General features: G+C 51.7%; 2 protein-coding genes across 3 annotated transcripts in view; both read right to left on the bottom strand.

The window, feature by feature from the left end:
- Nucleotides 1-959: 959 nt before the first annotated feature.
- On the bottom strand, nucleotides 960-10,016 carry LOC134502731 (fumarylacetoacetate hydrolase domain-containing protein 2-like). Its single transcript, XM_063311202.1, has 7 exons — nucleotides 9,742-10,016; nucleotides 7,966-8,182; nucleotides 6,877-6,936; nucleotides 4,695-4,857; nucleotides 3,789-3,897; nucleotides 2,115-2,202; nucleotides 960-1,128 (listed from the first exon to the last, which is right to left on the bottom strand). The coding sequence occupies exons 1-7, from the start codon at nucleotides 10,008-10,010 to the stop codon at nucleotides 1,066-1,068; spliced, it is 969 nt and encodes a 322-aa protein (XP_063167272.1). The 5' UTR covers nucleotides 10,011-10,016; the 3' UTR covers nucleotides 960-1,065.
- Nucleotides 10,017-16,228: 6,212 nt separating this feature from the next.
- The window catches only part of KCNIP3 (potassium voltage-gated channel interacting protein 3), a 101,728-nt gene continuing 100,029 nt past the window's right edge, over nucleotides 16,229-17,927 (bottom strand). For both annotated transcript variants that reach the window (XM_063311173.1, XM_063311174.1), the window contains 2 exons: nucleotides 17,711-17,773; nucleotides 16,229-16,444 (listed from right to left, as the gene is read on the bottom strand). In XM_063311173.1, the coding sequence (XP_063167243.1) occupies nucleotides 16,397-16,444; nucleotides 17,711-17,773 (111 nt within the window). In that variant the 3' untranslated portion in view covers nucleotides 16,229-16,396. The remainder of the gene's footprint in view (nucleotides 16,445-17,710; nucleotides 17,774-17,927) is intronic.

Raw genomic sequence — 17,927 nt, 5'->3', positions numbered from 1 at the left:
GTTTCCTGGCATCCTGCAGATAGATAGGGCTTCTCCTTCACATTGGCTAAGGCCGGGGAGAACATCTGCTCGAAACATCTGTAGGCCACCAGACTGTTTATAGCTATAGTACTAACATTCAGACCTTGGTTATTGCTAGCCGATAATGTTCAATGTCGACATTTACCAAATTTAAGGCATTACGGGTACCCCAAGGAGCCCTCCCCAAACTCTTCCTCCCCACCGTTTTGCAGTCAACAAGAGCTTGCAAGAGCAGGCAAAACATCCATACTCCGGCTGAGTGTGAATTAAGAAATTACAGTAGCTGTATCTTCGACTGCAGCAGCTTCTGTAATTGACAAACCTGAATTTATTATATAACTATTAAAAGCAATTAGGTCCCTAGAGATTGTGGTGTTCCTCCCCAGCTGCCAGTTCTGACCCATCATGAGAAACCCAAATTCCTACAGCCCAGGATTAAAATTCTGCAGTTCTGAGCTGGGGATTGGGGAGTTTACAAGAAACAGCTTTCCTACAGGCCAGTTTGAGAGATAAGCTACAGCTGATGCTCCCTTCCACCGAAAACTCTGTTTTCTCTGCCATTTTTATCTCCCCGCAAAAAACCTGTGCAGGCAAAGACTGAATAGCTGCACACTCCTTTTTATCCATCTGCCAGTTTTAAAACAATCTAGATCCCAATCATCTCAGTTTGTCAAAAATTGCTTTATTCTGAATCAACCGTCTGGAGAACCTGCACGTAATAAAGGAGATACGTGCACCAACATCAGTCCATCACATGTGCCACACCAGAGATCATGATCCTGCTTCGGGTACCACTAAAGGGCACCATCCACCCATGTTGCCTTTCTCCTCTTGGCTTAACTGAGAAGCCCAGAAATTGCTGGTGGTTTCTAAATTGTAGTTTGATGGCCATCCCCACTTGCAATGCTTGGCAGAAGTAATTCCAGATGTAATCAAAAGAATTTTAAGAACATCCTTATTTATGATCGTGATTAGAATCAGTGAAGGCACCCGTGGATTTCACTCCGGCCGATGGTTTTGTGGAGGGACGCAGCAGAAAAATCTTCACATCACCTTGTTGCAGATGGTTCCCAGCTCATCAATTTCACACTGTACTTCATCTCCTCTCTGTTGGGACAACAGGATTACAACAGCCTCCCCCTTGGTGGGCTGCAAGAACAGCTAGTGCGCTCCCAGGAAGCAGCAGATTTCAAACAGAAACTTCACCTGCCTCAACTCTCTCCCCAAATGTGCTAGACTTCAGAACGCAAACTTCAAAGGCCATCCAGTGTGTCCTAAACACACAGTCTAAGGCCCTGCTGAAGTTTGTCCTGAAAAACAACAGCCCGTTTGGGCTACGTTTCCTGGTTAAGAACAGCCAATACGGGGGCGCCTGTCTGCCCTCCCAAAACGAGGCTGTATCAATATAGACGTTACATGCAAGGGAGGGTAAAGCGATTGGAAAATCAAAGATATTTCAGCTGCATTCCTAAGCACGTTTTTCAGAATGGCCTGCAGCCTGCAGGACTTGGATTATGGAGCCTGGAAGGACAATTGATGTGCTGGCTTGGGCTGAGAAAAGAACAGTGGGCTACTGATGTTGCATACTAGAGAGGAAAAAAAATATACAATGAGCCCAGAAGTGACTACAGGTAGTCCTCGACTTACAACCATTCATTTAACAACAGTTCAAAGTTGCGACGGCCTTGGGGAAAGTGCTTTACGACCTGTACTTGCACTTACGACTGTCGTACCACCCCAGCAGTCATGTGATTGCAATTCAGGCGCTTGGCAACCAGCTCACATTTAGGACCAGTTGCAGCATCCTGCGGTCACGTGATTGCAATTTGCGACTGCTTGCCGGTTTCCGGCAATAAAACATCCACTGGGAAGCTGGATTCGCTTATGATCATGGTGATTCGCTTAACAACTGTCGTAAAAATGGTCATAAAATCGGGTCCAGTCACATGGTGACTCGACTTATGACCACCACGACTTACGACAGAAATTCCAGTCCCAACTGTGGTTGAAAGTTGAGAACTACCTGTGTACTCAAAATCATCCCAAGAAGGTCAGAAGACCAGAACCTGTGATGAACTAGGAACAGCAGTCACCTTGAGGAAAGTGGGGGGCTTCCGGAAAACTCCAACCCCTGGTGGTGTCCCAGTGAGGAAGACATCTCCTGGGTACAGTGTGACAAACCTGCAAAGAACATCAAGCGCAGCAAGACTTAGCAAGAATTAGCAGAACAAGGCAGCCTGATGGGGCGCTAGTGGTTCAGGTGTCACCACCGAAGAGAGATCCTGGTTCAAGAGCCCTCAGCTGTGGACGTTCACCTGCCGCTTTGGGGGCAGCTGCTCACTCTCAGCCCAGCCTTTCTCACAAGATTACTGCAAGGAGGATAGAATTATGGGCGGCTGCAGCTAGGTGGTGGCAGCACCTAGCTGGCCTTGAAACGCTGAACAGGTTTCTACCAGCAGATCGCACAGCTGTAAGCTAGACCAAGGTAAAAAAAAAAAGTCTCAAAGTAATGGCGACCCACTTCGGACTGTCAGCAATGAAATGGCCCAGATGCAGCCATAAAGCCACCAGGAGTCACACTGACCTCTAGGAGGGCTTACCTGTAACTCTTGGAAGCCACCACAACTGCCCTCTCAGGAAAAAGGTAGGCAGGTAGACATTCACTCAAAGCATACATACAACTGTGCCAAGAACGTTGAACCGCCACTTGAACTGTGAGGACAGTGGCTTAAACCACCACCAATCCATGCTGAGGCCAGTCTGCCCCAGCTTGATGCCCTCCAGAGGTGTTAGGACCACTCTTGGGGAGCTGTGGTTCTACCTATCGGGAGGCCTCAGACTGAAAGGGGAGCACCATGTTGGTGAGCAGTGGTGCTGGCAGGCACGTTCCCCAACCCTGCCCTCCTTTGCTGGGAAGGGAGGCGAATGGGTTGAGGGGCACGCGCCCATTCCATCTTCTCTGCCCCCTTGTATGTCATTCGAAAAACGCCAAATGACAGCCGGATGCCTTGGCTACAGAAGGAATGGTCAAGGAACCATCCAGGACTTGGTTTGTCCGTCCTAGAGAGAAGTGCCTTTATGTTACTTCCTCCTCTGGAGAATTTTTTGGCTTTGCTACTCCTGGGGAGGGTAAAGACATTTCCTTTTAGGAGTTCTTGGGATCTGAGTTGTCTGTATTCTGTATTTCCACAGAAAGGCAGCTCCCTCCCTCCCTCCCTCCCACCCAGCTATGCTGCTTGTGTGACAGCATCCAAGGCTTCCCATGCGCCACATCTAGGATAAACACTAGAAATGTACCAAATAAGCATGCCCATATGCCTATGCCTGGACTCCAGAGAGGTCTCTTCCAGAACCTGGCCGTGAAGGAGATCTGTGGATTCCAACTTCTGGCTAGTGACTTCTCACAGGTAGATGCCAAAGGAGAAAATGGCTAGTTGAGCCTGGCTGGGACCCCCTGCTGCTTCACCCTCTGACGATGGTGCTCTGGCACCTGCCAGTTATGTTGGACTGCAATACCCATCCTTCCCAGCCACAAAGCCAACAGGAGGAGTTGCCCCACACATTCAAAGACCATCGAGGCTAGGGAAGGATGCTCCATCAGAAGTAGTGGGACCGGCTAGGACACTCTTCTGAAGGTCAAAACTGCCACCTTAGCCTGGGCCAAGCCAGTGCTTGTCCTGGGCTTACTTTGGCCCCCATGGATGGTTTTCTTACAAAGTCACTGCAAAGAACAGGAGGACCCGGGGGGAAGGGGGGGCCACACTCACTTGGAAACCCATGCGACCAGAGCCTCTGTTTTGAAGATCATCTGGCTGGTGCTGCTGTTCTGGACGAGTTCGCCATTCACTCGGCAGCGGATGCCCAAATTGTGAGGATCTGGAGGGGAACAGGAGAGTGCAGAGCCATAAAATTAAAGGGAAGCTGTTTTCCTAAAACAAGGGAATGTTAAAACAGAACCAAGAGGAAATGCCCCTTCCAAAACAGGAGTTGGCACCATGATTCCAACTCTCACTTTCCTATCTTAGAAGGATCATTTTTATCTGGAGATGATCCTCAGTGTTTTGCCTACAGGATCACTTAGGTGTACAGCACGGCTGGCTGGCTGGCTGGCGGATAACTGAAAGCGGTGGCTCTCAAGAAATGTCCTCCTGCTCTGCTTCTCCCAGCCAAGCCAAGGGTCTCAGATGTCTACCTCACTGGCTAGATTCACTACAAAAACATCTCAGAGGACATTTTCGTGCAAAGCAGACACCCTCTACAATGTCTTTAACGCCAGAAATGTTTTACCAGAAATTAAGCCAAGGGACAGGTGTGGGGGGATGGGTGTGTGTGTGTGTGTGTGTGTGTGTGTGTGTGTTTGGAACACTTCATTTCTAGGAAATCGTGTACTGCCATGTTCCTTCAAAACGCATACAAAGGAGGAAGACTGAATTACTGGAACACTGTTCTACAGGACAAAGATCATCACTCACTGGAACTCCACATTCTTTCCGCGTGAACATGGGAAGAACAACAGAAATCAAGAACAGAGAGAAATAAAGTCAGGTCTGAGCTCTGGGAGCAAACTGAAACACGCATGAAATTCCTCAACCAGCTTCTCCCAACCCCGCCCCTTAGAGGGGTGCTGGACTGCAACACCCATGATCCACCCCTGCGGCTTGCAGCTTCCTAACCTGTCACAGAGTCCTTGGTGACGAGAGCTGGGCCCAGCGGGCAGAAGGTGTCAAAGGTTTTCCCTAACAGCCATTGCTTCCCGTTCCTGTTCATCTGCCAGTCTCGGGCACTCACATCGTGGGCCACCGTAAAACCAGCCACGTGGGCCATGGCGTCGGATTCCTGGGGAGGAAGAAAAGGAGGCCACAAGAGTATTCTACCTCAGGTTGGCACCTGTTGGGTGTCGGGGCACAGGGAGTTGGGAATCTGGTCAGAAGCCTCCTCCCTCCCCTTCCCCACGTTGCCTCTGAGGCCACTAGATGCTCAGCAGCTTCTGCCCCATCAGGCCAGGCTCAGGACATCTGGTGCTTCCTGCCTGTCACACGTACGTCACCTGCCTGGTTCTGTTCCTGCGGCCCCCTTGCCATTTCCTTGAAAAGCACGCACATGCTCAAGACCAAAACTGTTAATACGTAACTAACACTTGGATGTGCATTTCCAGCGGTTCTTTTTTCATGCTATACTTAACTTTGGGTGAAAAGTCAGGTAATGCTATGTTTGTCACGTGGACATCCTAAATTGCAATTAAGACTGATGGAATGTTTATTTTTCTCTTTTTTATTTTCAGTACTTTAAGCTTTCCAAATAACAGAATGTTCGTAATTTTTAATCATATTATATAAATATTTCTACACTGAAATCTACATGCTCAGTCTCTCCTTCCTTCTCCCTTTCCCCTTCCCCTCTGTAATTCTGGGAGTTGATACCAGTCTGGAGAAGGCTAATCTAAAATAAATTAAAGTAGCCAGTGACCAGAACTATGAACTCCTGCTGGAGATATTCTCTGGCATTTTTTTTCATCCCATTCGCACTCAGTTTGATAAAAGAGAAAATGCTTCTGATCTCTTCTTTCAGAAGAGAAGAGAAGTTGGGTAACATTCTCCTAGGTCCTGCAAGATATCCTTGAATTAATATACAGACGAAACAGCCAAGGGATATTTATAAGAGTCCCGTCTTTTATGGTATACTTCTCTCTCTAGCACCCTTTGAAGACCAGCCATTCATCCTCCCAGGGACTTTTTCAGCATTTTCACCACAAAGGCAAAGTCCTCCCATCAGAAAATTCTCCCTCCGCTGGAGAAATTCAGACAATGCCTTCATTTAGTCAGGAACGCTGAAAGGAGTTTTGCACCCAGCTCTACTTATAAACCATCAAGACAGAATCAAATTGGATAACAGAATATATAAGCAAAAGGCACCCTCCTTTCCTGCTTCTTTCAAAGGCCTCCTTAAGACCTGCAGGACGCAGCAGGTCGGACTTGAAGACCTGTTCGGTCCCTTCAGCTCTATGGTTCCATGACCAACGGCTTCAGTGGGACTAGAAATAAAGCATCAGAGCACAACCAAAATGTTCTTAAGCCTTGCCTCCAGTCTCCCCCCGCCACAACTTCCTGGTGAGGGGGGCTGAGGGTCTTTCTCCCATTCCCTCTTTCTTGCCAGCATAATGGGATCTAGCCTCTATCTTCTAACTAAGTCCCGATGTTGCCCTGGCCATCAACAAGATGGTGTGGCTTGGCCACTTTGCCATCTGACTCCAAGGGGCTGACCCTGTCAGGATTTTTCACGGCAAAGTCCTGAAGCGCGTGTGAGATGTCTGGCCTGACCAGTGGTCCAAGCTGAAGTGTTAGCGAGACTGAAGCCCTGTGTCTTAAGTCTTGGGGAGCAAGTGGAAGGTGCTCGAGAGCTAGAGAACCCCACGGGCCTTTTATTCCATCCAGAGCCAACTAGATGCTCACCAGAAGGAGCGCATGGGGGGAACAGCCCTCTCCCCCATGCATCCAAGCCCTGAGTGACTTTGCATGCATTCATTCTACCTCTTCTTGCCTCTCCTCTCTTCCCTTTGACTTGTCTTCTCATCATGACCAAACCTCTCCAAGGGCGTTCTACAGAGCTCCAAGGCCAGTAACAATGCTGGCAGAGGACAACACACCTTTGGATTTCTCCACATTCAGCTGCAATCCTATCTGCCCCATTAAAGAAGAAATAGCACCAAATTTTTACTTCTGTGCACACACATACAGGGTCATGCTATTGCTTTCCATGCCACCCGCCCAAGAGTGGTTAAACTGAATGGAGAGAAACATCATCGAGGCTCTTTTCTAAAGCCAGTCCTCAGCTGCCCTCTGCCAACTTTGGAGTTACCTGGATGTGCTTTCCTTTCTTGCCAATGACAAAGGCCAGCTCAACTTCCCAGTCAACTTCCTAGAAGAGGAAACACACAAGGATGAGCCTCTGATTGGCCACCCAAAGGGCCAGCGGACTCCAGACCCCAGCATTTCTGTCCCGCCGCTCGTTGCAGAAATGTGTGTCTGTGGCAAGGGGGTGTCCCAGGTGAGCTAAGGCAGAAACAGCCCAGGGAATAATACAAGCCAGGGGAGAAGCACCTCAATAGTGTGTGGGGGGGGTGGAATTCTGGGAGTTGAAGACCACACATCTTCAAATTGTCAAGGTTGAGAAACACGGCTCTAGAGGCTGGGAGATGGTCGTCCAGATGGATGGATTTCCAACTCTGATTGGAAAACTGTTTTCACAAGCAAGGGTGGCTAAGATTTTAGATATATGCTCCCAGGTTCTCTCCAGTGTCACATGAGCTCATAATGTACTTACTGGAAACATTTGTTTTGGGTTTTTTAACCCCTTCAAGTTAGCCTCGATTCCTGGCAACTGGAAAAGTCCCTGCAGTTTTCTTGGTAACATTTTTGGAAGTGGTTTGCCCTGGCCTCCTCCTTCCTGGGGTTGAGGGAGAGGGACTGGCCCAAAGTCACCCAGTTGGCTTTGCGCCCAAGGCTGGAAAAGAATTCAGTCTCCCTGCTCCTGGTCTAACCCCTTCACCACTAGATCAGATTGACTTTCACACTGACTTTGAGTTATACTTGACTCCTGGTGTCCCTGCAGTTTTCTAGGCAACATTTTTGGAAGTGACTTGCCCTGATCATCTTCTTCCTAGGGCTGAGAAGGAGAGACTGGCCTAAGATCATCCATTTGGCTTTGTGCCGAACGTGGGACTAGAACTCACCGTCTCCCTGTTCCTAGTCACCACTACACCGAAGTCCACTGCAAAGTCCCCTTTCTGCCTATTTACACCCCATTCGGTGTGTACACAAAAGACAGGTGGAAGGACCCATCCCAGCTTCTGCCTGCCACATTGCTACTCCCTATCTGCTGGAGGCTGTATCGGGTAGACCATTCCCACCACTTCTCTGAAAGGACCCAGCCTGCAAGCAGACTCACTTTGCTCTCCGTCGGGTGAATGATAGCATCATAGGGTCCCACAATGGAACTGGAGAACTTGCTGAAGATGATTGGCTCCTTGGGGATCTTGACGTTCTGCTCCAGGCAGTGGTCCGCGTAGTTCATGCCGACACAGATCACTTTATCTGGGTTGGTGATGGGAGCCAAGAGGGCCAGTTCAGACCGGGGCAGAGGAGGACAGCCAGACTGCTGCGCTCTGTGGAGGGAGCTCAAAAGCATCAATGCCTTCAAATGGGGGCTGCAGGACAACCACAGCTGGTAGAAGAGACGCTCTTCTGAATGTGCTAAATGGGGTTAGAAGGTTCTTGGGCTTCCCAAAATCTATCCAAGGTGCTTCACTGTAAGAAACAACATGACGAATGTGGCCCTTCTCCTGCATCGCTCCCCTGCAGTGGAATTCAAGAGATGCCTTTGATCGTCTCTGCCTTTAGGAGAGCAGCTAAGACCCATCTCTCCAGCCAAACCTTGGGAGCCCAACCATTTCATTCTTCCCAGCATGATTTCCATGTTACTATTTGGCCCATTCAGTTGTCTGTTTTGCATATTTGTTTTCTTCTGCAGCCTTTCTGCTTATTTTGAACAGAAAGGCAGCAGCGGCATAAAATTCAAATACATTGGACTTCCAATTTCGCTGTGTTAAGGAGAAAGGCAAGATCTGCACATACTGAAGGATAACGTGAAACCTCTCTCAAACCTACCTGCACTAATCCTGAGAAGGGTTCCCTCTCTTCAGCCTAGATCCAGAGTTACTTGCCCAAAACCCATCACAGTGGTGCATCATGGATGACGTGAATCAGAAGAGTCTGCATGGCGAGGTCCAAAAAGTCACGATGGCAGCCACAATGATGCAACTGAAGCTCTGCCTGGTTTTCATGTGCTCTGGTCACACTGTCATGGCTGCCATTTTGACTTCCTGAACCACAACCTGTAGACCAGGGGTCCTCAACCCCCGGGCCGCAGACCGGTACCAGTCCATGGCCTGTCAGGACCCAGGCCGCCCAGCAGGAGGTGAGCAGTGGGCGAGCGAGCGAATTTACAGCCTGAGTGTTTACAGCTGCTCCCCATCACTTGCATCACCGCCTGAGCTCCGCCTCCTGTCAGAGAAAGCAAGCCCATTGGCTGCTATCTCCAATCGGCGCAAAGAAAAAAGAACAAAAGGTCAGGAAAAAGACGAAGCGCTTGAATCATCCTGAAACCATCCCCCCCCCTCAACCCTGGGTCCATGGAAAACTTGTCTTCCATGAAATCGGTCCCCGGTGCCAAAAAGGTTGGGAACCGCTGCTGTAGACATGCCTGGCATAACTGAGGACTGTGATATTTATTTATTTATTTATATTATTTATTACATTTTAAATTTATTAAATTTTTATCACCACCCATCTCCCCCCAAGGAGGGACTCTGGTTGTAGATATTCCTACGAAGTAGCGCAGTTGAGGAACTTGCAGTACCCATTTCAAGGGTAGGAAGGGCAGGAATTTGTGCCACAAGCTTCATTTCAGCTGGGAGGCTACATTAGAGTCCTTTCTGAAAAGGTGGCTTTGGCAAAGGGTCCGCAGATGAAGCTGGGAATACCGGCAAGGCTTCCAAGGAGCCTCCCAGAGGAGCTTCTTCTCCCCACGCTTCCCTTCCCGTCTCTCCAGCCTCAGCCTCTGCTCACCGCCACCTTAAGAGTTCCAGCGGCCCTGCAAGCCAGACCTTTGTCCTCCACCCCCAGCTTCTCCTCTGGACCAGCCAGCAGCCCCATTCTCACATACCTCCTGGCAACCGCGAGCGCTGCCTCTCCTGCCTCCAGGAACGCTCGCATGGTCTTGGGCAAGGACGGGTCAAAAGTGCTCAGGTCAACCACGTTGCCGCCCTCTCGCTCCTCCAGCCCGATCCGGGGCTCGGCTGATGACCCCTTGGCATGGAACTGAACCAGCCTCATGGCCCCGCGCAGCTGGGAAAGGCCCCTGCGACCCACGTTCTTCCAAGCCCAGCTCAGCCTGAGGGCCAAAGGAAGAGCCCCTGGCAGTGGGCGCTGCATCCAAGCCTGAAGAGGAACCCAAAGGGAGGCTCAGAGGCCGTGGTCCTGGGTCTCCTGGCCCTCCAGCCACAGAGAACCGCCTCTCTTCTCCAGCGTGTATCTTCCCTCCGCTCCAGAGTCTCAAGGCAGCCCCCAGTTTTACCCCCACAACCACCACCCTCTTGGGTGGAGAGAAAGTGGTTGCCCAGAGTCGCCCAGGAGGTTCCGCAGCTGATGATGGGCTTGGGCCCAGTTCTAGGCCAACAGCGGACCTTTTCCCTCACTCTGGCTTTCCTTCAACGGCCATTCCTTTGCTAGGAGTCCCTTCTCCCAAGCTTGGTTGCCTAGCTGGGCCCTGGTGTGTTGGGCAAACGTAACCAGTAACCTGTGTGAACCGTGGTCTGCCAACTGCGGTTGGTCAAGGAACTTGGGCTCCGTGGGGCATGTCAACCCGATGCTGAACAGGGTAGGGGGCAAAGTTCCATCCGAGAGAGGGAGAGGTGAGAAAACTAAGCATGAGCCAGCATCGCAGTAAAAAAAGAAAAAGTTCAAAATCAGTAACTGCTAACTAACTACGGCAGTGTTTCTCAACCTTGGCCACTTGAAGATGGGTGGACTTCAACTCCCAGAATTCCCAGCCAGCTTTCCTGGCAGTCAACCCTTCCCCTTGCTCGGCTAATGCACACGGGCGTCTTGCTTGCCCGGGCTCCCGAAGGCATGTGAAAGTTGCTTGAAGCACCAGCCGCTTCCCAGGAGCATTTGCAATGGAGTGCATTTTTCCACCCCGCCCTTTCCTTAATGGGCAAAAGGCATGGAGGAAAAATGGGACCGAGGAAGGACGAGGCGAGGAAATCAAGGGGGGGGGGTGTTAAATCCTTATTCGACCCCCTCCCCAACTTTCTGAACAGAGCCCCATTTTGGCTCGCTTGCAACAGTCCCGGGTCCGCCCGTTTCTGCAGCTGAAGCTTCAGTTGCAATCTGGGGGGAGGGGGGGACACTGCACGGGCTCCAGCCCGGGAGGAAACCAGGATCCGCGCACCGCCCCTGCCCACCTACCTTCGAGCCGCCGGGAGGGGAAGCAGCAGCAGGGCGCCCAAGCTCTCTGCTGCATCAGCCTTAAAGAGCCAGGCGGACTACTTTTCCCAGGCAGCCCCGCGGCGCGTCCAGTTCAATCGGAGGCGTCCCGCGCGAGTGGACTCGGGAGATAGGAAAGGTAGAGGGGACCTGCTTCTTTGGCGGGGCTTTTTCAAGGTTTCCAGGGCGGCAGTGAGAAGCGCCCGCAGCAATCCGCCGAGGGCCGCCTCCAGTCTGACGGCTCTGTCCGACGGCTGCAGTCAGAGCCCGAACAAAGGTCTTTCCGTGGCAAGGTTGGCTATTGCGCTTGGCTAGGCTCACGCCGCGGGCAAAGCCATCGTGTCCCGAAGCAATTACAGGACACCGAGGCACAAATCGGGCAGTCTTGCCGGAACGCCGCCATGGGTTCTGAAGGTTTTCACAGTTTAGGACCCCCTGTGAACCCCTGTAGGGGTTGCAGCCAAGAGGCGGGTTTTCTCCTTATCCTTTACTCCAGGGTTCCTCAACCTTGGCAACTCTAAGCTGTGCAGACTTCAACTCCCAGAATTCCCCAGCCATCCGGCTGTATGGTTTTAATTAGAATTCTACCATTGAGGTCTATAATATATAGCCGTGCTTCCCGACCTCAGTAAGTTTAAGATGTGCGGGCTTCAACTCCCAGCTGGGGAATTCTGGGAATTGAAGTCCACACATCCTCAAGCGGCCAAGGCTGAGAAACACCGGGGCAAAGTAAAGGCTAGTGCTGCTCCTGGAGGTTTATTTTGCTTTTCCTTGCAAAAATACCCATGGATTTAGAACAGAAAAAAATCTGCAGTTCCGTTGTGTTGTTTGGACAGCAAGACTCCGACCGTGCCGGGAGACTTCAGGCCGTTCGACGGAGCTCACGGCTCCGCCTGCATGAGTCTTCCTGCCCGGCTCTGCTGGGGTCTCGCAGGAAGACCCCCGACGGGCAAGCGGAGGAGGGGGCCGGGGACCCAGCGGGGCCTTGCGCAGCTCCTCCTCCGGCTCCCTGGGCGCTCCCGCGGGAGGCGGCCGCGGTGCCCGGCGTCTCTCGGAGGGAGCCGCTGCGACTGCGGGCAGCGGGGGCCCGCCCGTCTTCAAGCGGCCAAGGCGGGGAAGGCCTGCCCGGAGGGCTCCCAGCCCGGACCCTTCTTTGGCCGAGGGGGCGGAGAGGGAAGCCCGCTCGGCACCGGCTCGGCGGGGGCCGGACGGGACGCGCCGTCGAGGCCGGCTGCGGGAAGGGAAACGGATAAAGCGCTCCGCGTCTCCTGGGCGCCCCCTGGTGGCCTCCTGGAGCGCGGAGGGAGCGGGTCGCGGGGCCGCCGAGGCAGCCGGGGGGGGAGCCGCTGGGGCCCCCAGCCCTGGAGGGGAGGGGCGCAGGGGAAGGGGCGTCGCCGCCCTGGATCTCCGCGGACGCGCCGCTGCGCCGGGGGGCGAGCCGTGCGGAGCCCCCAGCTGCGAGCGCGGCTGCCGGTGCGGAGGCGCGGCCGAGCGGCCGGCCGCTCGTTCCCCCGCCGCGGGCCCGGAAGCGGGGCGACCTGGCTGGCGCTCCTCGGGTGCCCGGCGGGCGGTGCAGCGCCACTGAGGCCGCGGCCGCCCGGAACTCGCTCGGCGGAGAGGCGACCGGCCGTCCTTCTTGGCAGCGCTCTTGATCCAACAACAGCCCTGCGAGGGAGGCCGGGCGGGAGAGCGACCCGCCTTTCCTGGGCCGGCGCGGGCGCGGGGCTGCGATCTGGCCTGGATTGCAACAAGCTGAGATAGGCGTCTCTGCTAGTCCTTGACGGTAACCTCGCTGGCCTTCTGCAGAAGTTCTAATGCCGCGTTTCTCAACCTTGGGCACTTCAAGAGGGGTGGGCTTCAACTCCCAGAATTCCCCAACCAGCCTGGCTGGGGAATTCTGGGAGCTGAAGCCCACCCCTCTTGAAGTGCCCAAGGTTGAGAAACGCTGTTCTAATGGTTCCCAATTTTCTTCCCTTTTAAACCGCAACATCCTTAACTTTTGCACTGGGTTTTAAGTCTCATCAGTGCTTCTCGACCTCAACAAGTTTAATGCGTCGACTTCAACTCCCAGAATTCTGCAGCTGGGAGTTGTAGTCCACACATCTCAAACTTGTTGGGGTTGAGAAGCGCTGCTCTGTATGATAGTTCTCTATGGTAGAATCCTGATTAATAGCATGAGGCTGGATTTCTCGACCTTGGCAACTTTTAAGATATGTGGACTGAGGAATTCTGGGAGTTGAAGTCCACACATCTTAAAAGTTCCCAAGGTCGAGAAACACCGCCATAAAGACCTGAGGATTCCCAACTGAGTACCTACAATTGCCCGAAGGTAAAGCAGGTGCCAGAAGGTAAACCATCCTTTTCCTATGTAAGTGGCTCATTATATACTTGTAACTCAGCTACTTTCAGATTTCTGTGACTCGGACGACTCTACACTTTTTCTATCTCTATGGCTACCAGGGCGAACGCCGCGATCATAACCACGCATGCGCAGTGCATTCTGTAGTTGCTCAGAGCAAGACAAGACTGCAATTCCCGGCATCCTCCTCTTTCTTCACCCACCGACGGCAAAGCCCCGTTGTTACAAAATGAGGATTAAAGAGTGGAAACTTCGTGTCTGTTGCTAAATGGGGGCTCTCGTAATTTCCCCGCCGTCTTCCATAACAACTCTAACTGCTCCTGAGAGAACGTCCGAATGCAGTTCATGGCAAGCAATTGCAAAGGGATGCGTGTTTGTGCAAAACATTGCAAACGTCGCTTGGGCTGCGTTCGTGCAACAACCAACTCAGGTTAACAAAAGACCGTGGCCGTGTTCAGACAAACATGCAATGATGTAATGGCCTGATTCACACAACAGGCTGAGCCACCAGCAATCCATCTTAGCCCATGCTCACGTGTGAACCCAGCCAAGGAGGTTTGTGGGGAGGACCATCTCTGCAGCTTTTCTGTTAGGTCATTCAGTTGCTTTCAACCGGTGGTGACATGATGGACCTAACTAATTTTGCCAGGATGGTCTGTCAGTAGCGGCTTCTTGGAGATCTTACAAGCTGCTGCTTGCGCCATCAGTGACAGGATGTAGCCACCTTGTCTTCTGTTGGCCTCCTTGGTGACTTTTCCAAGCCATCAGGGTCTTCTCCAAGGCTCTTACCTTCTCGTGGTGTGTCCAGAATATTTAAACTTTAGCTTTATCATCAGCCCTTCCAGTGATGTTCCTAAACTCCAGATGCCACTGTGTGAGCAGTCTTCATCCAGGGGGCTGGACTAGACGACCCTTGCGATCCCTTCCAACTCGACAATTTTATGATTCAATGCATAAACCCAAAGAAATCAAGAGCAGGAGGGCTTTGCACAGTATCCTGATTCACACTGCATATAATGTGGTTAATTTAGTTCAAGTTTAGTTGTTATGGCTTGTTCACCGTAATGTGTGGCTTACCGTGTATTCTAAGGCACTTGACTTTTCCTTCATGTTTTTTTGATGCAGACTGAATTCTCACCTTCTCATTTCCCGAAGTTTGACGCATCTGTTCTAGCAGTTATTTTCATGACTCCCAACTCCCGTACTGGGAAAGATTATTGCTGCATTTATCTGAAAGGTAACCCTTTTTAATGTTAAGCTTACGTTTGCAAGGAGCAGATAAACATTTTCTGTCTACTGCTGCATTTTGAAGATGGCCTGAAAGGCCCAATCGTCTTCCTTTTGTGCACACGTGGCAAGCCCCCAATAAACCAGCCGAGCTCAACCTGGTTCCCTGCAGACCCCCCGAGTGCCCACTGGCAAAGGTGGGAACTGGAGGCCTAGACCTGTGGGCGGGAGGAGAAAAAGAGGAGGGGGCGAAGCTTCTTGGGCATATTTTTACATTTATTGTATTAAAATATACAGTGACTGAATATCTCTCCATCACGGAGAACAAGAACCTAGGGCTGCCCCCCCCCCCGCCCCCCCGGAGTGTGCTGCAAAGGGAGGTTAAGGGGATGCTGGCTACCGGCCATGCAGCCGTTCCTTATGCTGGGCGCCCGGACTGCCTGGGGGTCAACCTCGCAACGTCCTGATGGGTTCAAGGATGGGCAGGAGAGGACAAAGCAACTTCACAGCCGGCTGGACATGGGAGACGCCGCCTGGCCCAAGGCAGCCGGAGCACAGAAGCGAGACGCAGCAAGAGGGAAAGAGGGGCCAGGGGCCACCATCAGCTCTACCTGGAACTTGAGGAAAGAGGAGTTTTGGAGTCTGGCCTGGCTTTTCCAAGGGAGAAAGAAGAAAGGGGCAGATCCCCTTTCCAGTGCCGAGGGCAGATGCCTCTGGAAAGAACAGCCCAGGGCCGTGATTTTTGTACAGGTAGTCCTTGAAGTATGACCACAGTTGGGACTGAAATATCCCCAATGACTCACAATGGCAATTGGCTAAAATGGAGCTCAAAATGAAAGCTAGTCAGAACCCCCCCCCCTCCCACTGGGGGCCGGGGGCCACCACTCAGTCACTGAATCTGCTTCTGAATAGGACAAGTGAGAAAATCATCCTGGGGCGGCCTTGCAATACATCCCTCTTCCCCGGCCACGTTAGGATGACACACTTAGCCTGGGTTAATTCCCTTAAACGTGGGTTCACATGGCATGCTGTCACTGTATGAGGGCTGAGCTTGCATACGACACTTAGCTAAAATGCAGTTGGCTAGTTGGGGATTCAGACGGTCCCTTTGAAATGGGCCAGCATCCTCTTGCTCGCTTCCGCTGAAAGGAAGGGCCAGACGGGGAAAGCCCGGTTGTAGCTCCCCGGGACCAGAAGTTCTCCCCGACGGGTCTTGCAAGAGATCCACCCTGAGCCCGGCATCCAGCCCTCCCCAAATTCTGGGGAAATCCACCAAAGCAAACAGAAGCTCCCGGAACTAAACCTTGTAGAGGAAAAATTTAATTGTTTTCTTCAAGTCATGAAAGGTTTGATGTTCGAGGATTACAGTTCAATAAATGAGGAGCAGGACAATCTTTCACTCTTTAAAAAAAACAGCCCTGCCGCACTGCTGGAAACCTCTCTCCCTGAGCCAGGAAGACAGGCCGGGATTCCCCGCAAACCCCTTTCTCTCTCTCCTCCCTCCTCTTCCTGGATGCTGCCGTCGTGAAAATCCAGGGAGTTGTGCTGTGTAAGCAAGCCACACCTCTTGCTCCCTCTTTTGTCTTCCCCCCCATTCCCCTTGTTAGATACAAAAAGAGTTTTTGGTTGGTTGGTGTTTCCCCAAAAGACGTGTGCTTCGCAAGAAAGACGGAGGGGGTCCGTCTACAGAAAGTGCAGGCCAAGGAGGCAGACGGGTCAGGAAAAAACAGGCAGGACCCGGAGCATCCTAGATGACGTTTTCAAACAGCTGCATGGAGCTCATGATGTTTTCATCCTACAGAAAAGAGAGGGCAACAGAGAAAGAAACACAAGAACAGAAGGGACGTTCAGAAGAAGAAGGATCCCTTGTCTCTGTGCCAGGCTTTAGTAGAGCAATTTCCTATGTATTAAGGAATAGGTAAAGGAAGGAGAGCCTAAAGCAGTGTTTCTCAACCTTGGCAACTTTAAGATGCGTGGACTTCAACTCCCAGAATTCCCCAGCCAGTCTTGGAATTCTGGGAGTTGAAGTCCACACATCCTAAAGTTGCCAAGGTTGAGAAACACTGGCCTAAAGCATTCATCTACCCCAAAGAGAGGACCCGCTCCACATCTGCTTATTCCCCCACTCTTGTGCCTTAATGTAGCCTTCCATTTGATCTTAACAACTACAGGAAGTCCTCAACTTACGGCCACAATTGGGACTGGAACTTCTGTCACTAAGCAAGGTGGTCATTAAGTGAGTCACCCCAATTTTACAAGCTTTTTTGCCACGGTTCTTAAGCAAATCAGGCTTCCCCCATTGCCTTTGCTTGTTGCAAGTCAGCTGGGAAGGTTGCAAACGGTGATCACATGACCCCAGGACACTGCAACTGCTGTAAATACATGCCGGTTGCCAAGTGCCTGAATTGTGACCACATGACCGCAGGGACGCTGCGACGGTCATAAGTGTGAGGACCAGTTGCAAGTCACTTTTCCCAGCACCATTGTAACTTCAAACAGTTGCTAAATGAATGGTCATAAGTTGAGGACTACCTGCAGAGGCCAAATTGCATTCAGTACATGGAGAGCTGTCCTCAGAGGAGGCTGCCCATTGGGTCTCTGCGTCAGCATCTTGATCATTTTCCAGCTAGGAGGTGAGCCCAGGGCCACGGCTCATGCAGAGGCATGACAGGCAGGCTCTTCTGGCAGCGAGTGATTCCGCCTTGCCAAGAAGGTTGAAATTGTGGCTGCCCAATATCAGTGCAGAAGGAATATGGCCCAGATACAGATGGACAAGTCTTGGGATAACCCAGGCTTATGGAAAATAACAAAAGCAATAAATGCAATTTGCACTGGTCGGATATAATCATGACCAGGAGACACAGAAGTCTCACTGTTACCCAGGGAAGAAAGGATCTCCCAAATTTCTGGAAGCTTGGCCAGCATCTTTCTTTTTGATTGGTGTGAGAGTGTGTGTCACAGGCTGTACCATCGCCACCTACAAAGCTCTAAACTTTAAAAAAAACCCAATGCTTGTGTGTTAAAATGGCACAGCTGCAGAATTCCGCCAGGAAGAACTCACCTTCTGACAAGTCTCTAAGAACTCCTCAATTGTGACGACGCCATCCTGATTCTTGTCCATTTTCTGCAAGACAAAATGTGCTCTGTGAGCGGAAGGTGCAGATCCAAGGGCGCACCAGTCTCAGTCCCCAGAATAACACACCATCCCCACTGAGACCCATCCGGAGATACCTCCCCTCCTCCATGACGCCTGGTTAGACTTCCTGCCTCGTGCATCC

The sequence above is a fragment of the Candoia aspera genome, chromosome 9 (genome assembly GCF_035149785.1).
Source record: "Candoia aspera isolate rCanAsp1 chromosome 9, rCanAsp1.hap2, whole genome shotgun sequence".
In the NCBI taxonomy this organism is placed as follows: domain Eukaryota; kingdom Metazoa; phylum Chordata; class Lepidosauria; order Squamata; family Boidae; genus Candoia; species Candoia aspera.
Note: the sequence above shows the minus strand (reverse complement) of the source record. Positions and strands in the feature narration are given on the sequence as shown.

Excerpts from the sequence above, each read along its gene's own strand:
- LOC134502731 (XM_063311202.1), bottom strand. The coding sequence starts at position 10,010 with ATGCAGCGCCCACTGCCAGGGGCTCTTCCTTTGGCCCTCAGGCTGAGC. Across the intron at positions 8,183-9,741 it reads GCGCTCGCGGTTGCCAGGAG|AGCGCAGCAGTCTGGCTGTC; the intron begins GTATGTGAGAAT and ends CTCCCTCCACAG. Across the intron at positions 1,129-2,114 it reads AGCCCCCCACTTTCCTCAAG|AGAGGAGATGAAGTACAGTG; the intron begins GTGACTGCTGTT and ends TTGTCCCAACAG.